We start from the raw sequence: 3,118 nt of genomic DNA on the forward strand, positions 1-3,118 counted from the left end.
TTAGAAGCAGAGCCGGTCGATCTACCTTTGAATGAACTCATTGAAATCTCAATAGCTAATTCAACTCAGAGAAAGACAGGAGAACTGGATATGTTTCTCAGATTCCTTATTGGAATATCTAAGATCGACACAAGAATTCCTTCATGGCCTGATTCAGCAGGCAGAGGAACACTGCAGTTATTGAGGAAATAAGGACAAGTCTACTAGAAATAGATTTAGGGGACTGCTCACCTGAAAGATGTCTAAACCTCGTGCATTGCCTGATTGAGCTGAAGGGTAGTTCCCTACATGATACTGTGTGTCAGTATCTGAAGCCAAATCACGGTCCAGACACACAACTCTCCCCTGTTTCGTGCTCAGCTCTGGCCGATGCAGTTCTAATGTCAAACAGACCTCTAGAGGAATTCAACCTGAAGAAATACAGGCCATCAGCTAAAGGTATTTTTAGGCTCATCCCAGCAGTGAGGAATTGCAGAATAGCAAGGTAAGTCAGTTGCTTAAACTGTGGTATAACTGCATTTCATGCTACAGTATCACTTTGTTTTTCACACAGTGAAAAATGAGCAATATTTAAAGTTTTTTTTAATTAAATTGCATCCACAAGGACTCAACATACTTCCAAATGGCTAATTATTTGTTTTCAATTAAAATGACCTGATTTAGCATCATTGTCTTTTTTTTTTTTTTTTTTTTCAAATTATCTTTACAAATGATATATCAACGCTCAGGGGTGTATCTCAATTCTTGGATTTGTGAAATAATCTCCTCAGCTCTTCGAATGCCAAACTCTGTGTTAACAGAACTGCATCTGATACATAGTACATTTTATGAGAAAGGTACAGAGATCCTTATTGATGGACTGATACACTCTCAGTGTAAACTAGAAGTTCTCAGGATAGTAAATTTATTTTTAATGTGTTTGTTCTTCCTTCTCTCTTTCTTCTGTCATTTTAATACCTGCTAGTTACACATTTGTGTGCATTGAAATACATAAAACACTGGTAATTTTACTGTATTTCAAGTTTTTTAAAATGGACTTTGACTGGGCTCTGTGCTTAATCTCTTATTTTACAGGATTAATACACTCAAAATTGCGTAAATAGTACCTCAGCCAGCCAACCAATGATGAGCCCCAACAAATAGGGACATTTATTAACCTGCATCCACTTTTATTCAGTGGTACAGCAGCTAGGGCAGTAGTTTTCCAAATGATGACATTTTTTATTTGAGTTATGCCTAATTGATTCTTAAAATCCTGTGATTTGTCTTTGAACTTGCTGCAGTTTACAGGCCTGTCCAGACTCAGGACGGTCGGCTGACTCTCGCTGTCTGTACACACAATCTGAGCTCTCAGCTTGTTGTGTCTCTGCCCAAAGTGATAATTAAAGTGAATGTCTCAACCTAGTTGAAGCTTCTTGCCTTCTGTGTTTGTAGTCTCTCAGGTAATGGACTGTCGCACACAGACTGTGAGAACATGGCATCAGTCATTCAATCAGTTATCAAAAATCTAAGAGAACTGGAGCTGAGTGACAACATACTGAAGGGCTCCTTGTGCTCTTTGCTTTCTGTTGTGCTATCCAGCCCTAAACTGGAGAAGCTCAGGTCAGTATATATATATATGCATGCTTAATGCAGAGTGGTGTCGTGGTAGAACTGGACAGTGTCATCTGTTTATACGTTTCTAATTTAATGCCATTTTCATTGTGTCTCTACCAAAAGACTGAACCGAAATCCTGGGGCTGCAGAAATCTCTAAGGTGTTGGTGACGGCACTTGTGTCCAACCTGTGTTACCTGCGAGAGCTGGAACTGAGCTACACCAATTTTGGTGACTCAGAGATGGAGATCATCTCTACAGGGCTGATGAGTGAAACGTGTATGCTGCAGGTATTGAGGTAAGACTCTGTTACATGCACTGCATTTAAATATTTCTAAAACTCTCAATCATGGGTGCAACTTAATTTGAAACAGACAAAAGAAGGAACCAAAATAAATCTAATAGGCAAAAGAATTTCTCAGAAGGTTAATTTAATCAACTTAATGTAGCAGAACATGCATCAGCTCATAACACGTGTGCAAAACTAAATTACATATTACAGATTAAAAAATTCTAACAATATTGTTTGCATGTACATTTTTTTGTCTAATGTTTAGCAGTAAAATTGTATTCCTATAATTTCTAATTCAGTCTGAGTCACAACAAACTCACTGAAAAAGGCTGTGAGACGTTGGCCTCTGCACTCAGCTCTGACACTTGGCACCTGAGAGAGCTAGACCTGAGCTACAATGACCTGCAGGACGCTGGAGTGATGGCGCTCTGTTGTGCGCTGAAGACATCACACTGTGATTTGGAAACAATAAGGTCAGCGCAACAAATAATTTCTAAATCACAGTCTTGGAATCAGTTTTGATTTTTAAAGCAGCAGAGGACAGGCTCACACCAATGACCTTTTCTACAGTCCTCACTGTCCGCTGAAGTCTGTACTTGTCCTGTTTGGTTGCTGAGCCAAACCAGACAGTGATGGAGGTGCAGAGAACAGACTCAATGATTCCTCTGTAGAACTGTATCATCAGCTCCTGGGGCAGGTTGAACTTCCTGAGCTGGAGCAGGAAGTACATCCTCTGCTGTGCCTTCTTGGTGATGGTCCTGATGTTGGACGTCCACTTCAGGTCCTGTGAGATAGTGGAGCCCAGAAACTTGCAGGACTTTACTGCTGATACAGTGCTGCCAAGTATGGTGATGGTGGTGGTGGTGGGGTTCTTCCTTGTTAGGTTATTTTTTAGTTAGATAGATATTCAGAGATTTGTTGTCTAGGAATGTTTAGTGCAGACAGGATGTCTCCTCAGGCTGTTAAATGCAAGGTTATTTAAAGCAGAAAGGCTGCCGTCAGGGACAAATGTTATTATGACGGTAAAAGTAACCATAATATTTGTCTTAATGTGTAATGTTATGTCAAATTGTTTTAGATACACACCACGAAAACAACAGCCACACACATTATTTTCTTCATGTTTGGTCTACTGCTCTGCTCAGCTGCCAAGCTGGCATATCAGGTGACGTCACGGTTCGACAGCCCAGAAATGATTAATATTGTATAGCAATGCGTGGTTCGGGGTCTT

At 40.1% G+C, this 3,118-nt stretch overlaps 1 protein-coding gene across 1 annotated transcript in view; it reads left to right on the plus strand.

The window, feature by feature from the left end:
• The first annotated feature begins 731 nt into the window (after positions 1-731).
• Positions 732-3,118, plus strand: part of LOC109958864 (NACHT, LRR and PYD domains-containing protein 12-like) — a 3,801-nt gene continuing 1,414 nt past the window's right edge. The window contains exons 1-4 of the mRNA XM_020597812.1: positions 732-836; positions 1,435-1,602; positions 1,720-1,893; positions 2,187-2,360. Of these exons, the coding sequence (XP_020453468.1) occupies positions 1,475-1,602; positions 1,720-1,893; positions 2,187-2,360 (476 nt within the window). The 5' untranslated portion in view covers positions 732-836; positions 1,435-1,474. The remainder of the gene's footprint in view (positions 837-1,434; positions 1,603-1,719; positions 1,894-2,186; positions 2,361-3,118) is intronic.

Source organism: Monopterus albus, unplaced genomic scaffold (genome assembly GCF_001952655.1).
Source record: "Monopterus albus unplaced genomic scaffold, M_albus_1.0 scaffold35.1, whole genome shotgun sequence".
NCBI lineage: Eukaryota > Metazoa > Chordata > Actinopteri > Synbranchiformes > Synbranchidae > Monopterus > Monopterus albus.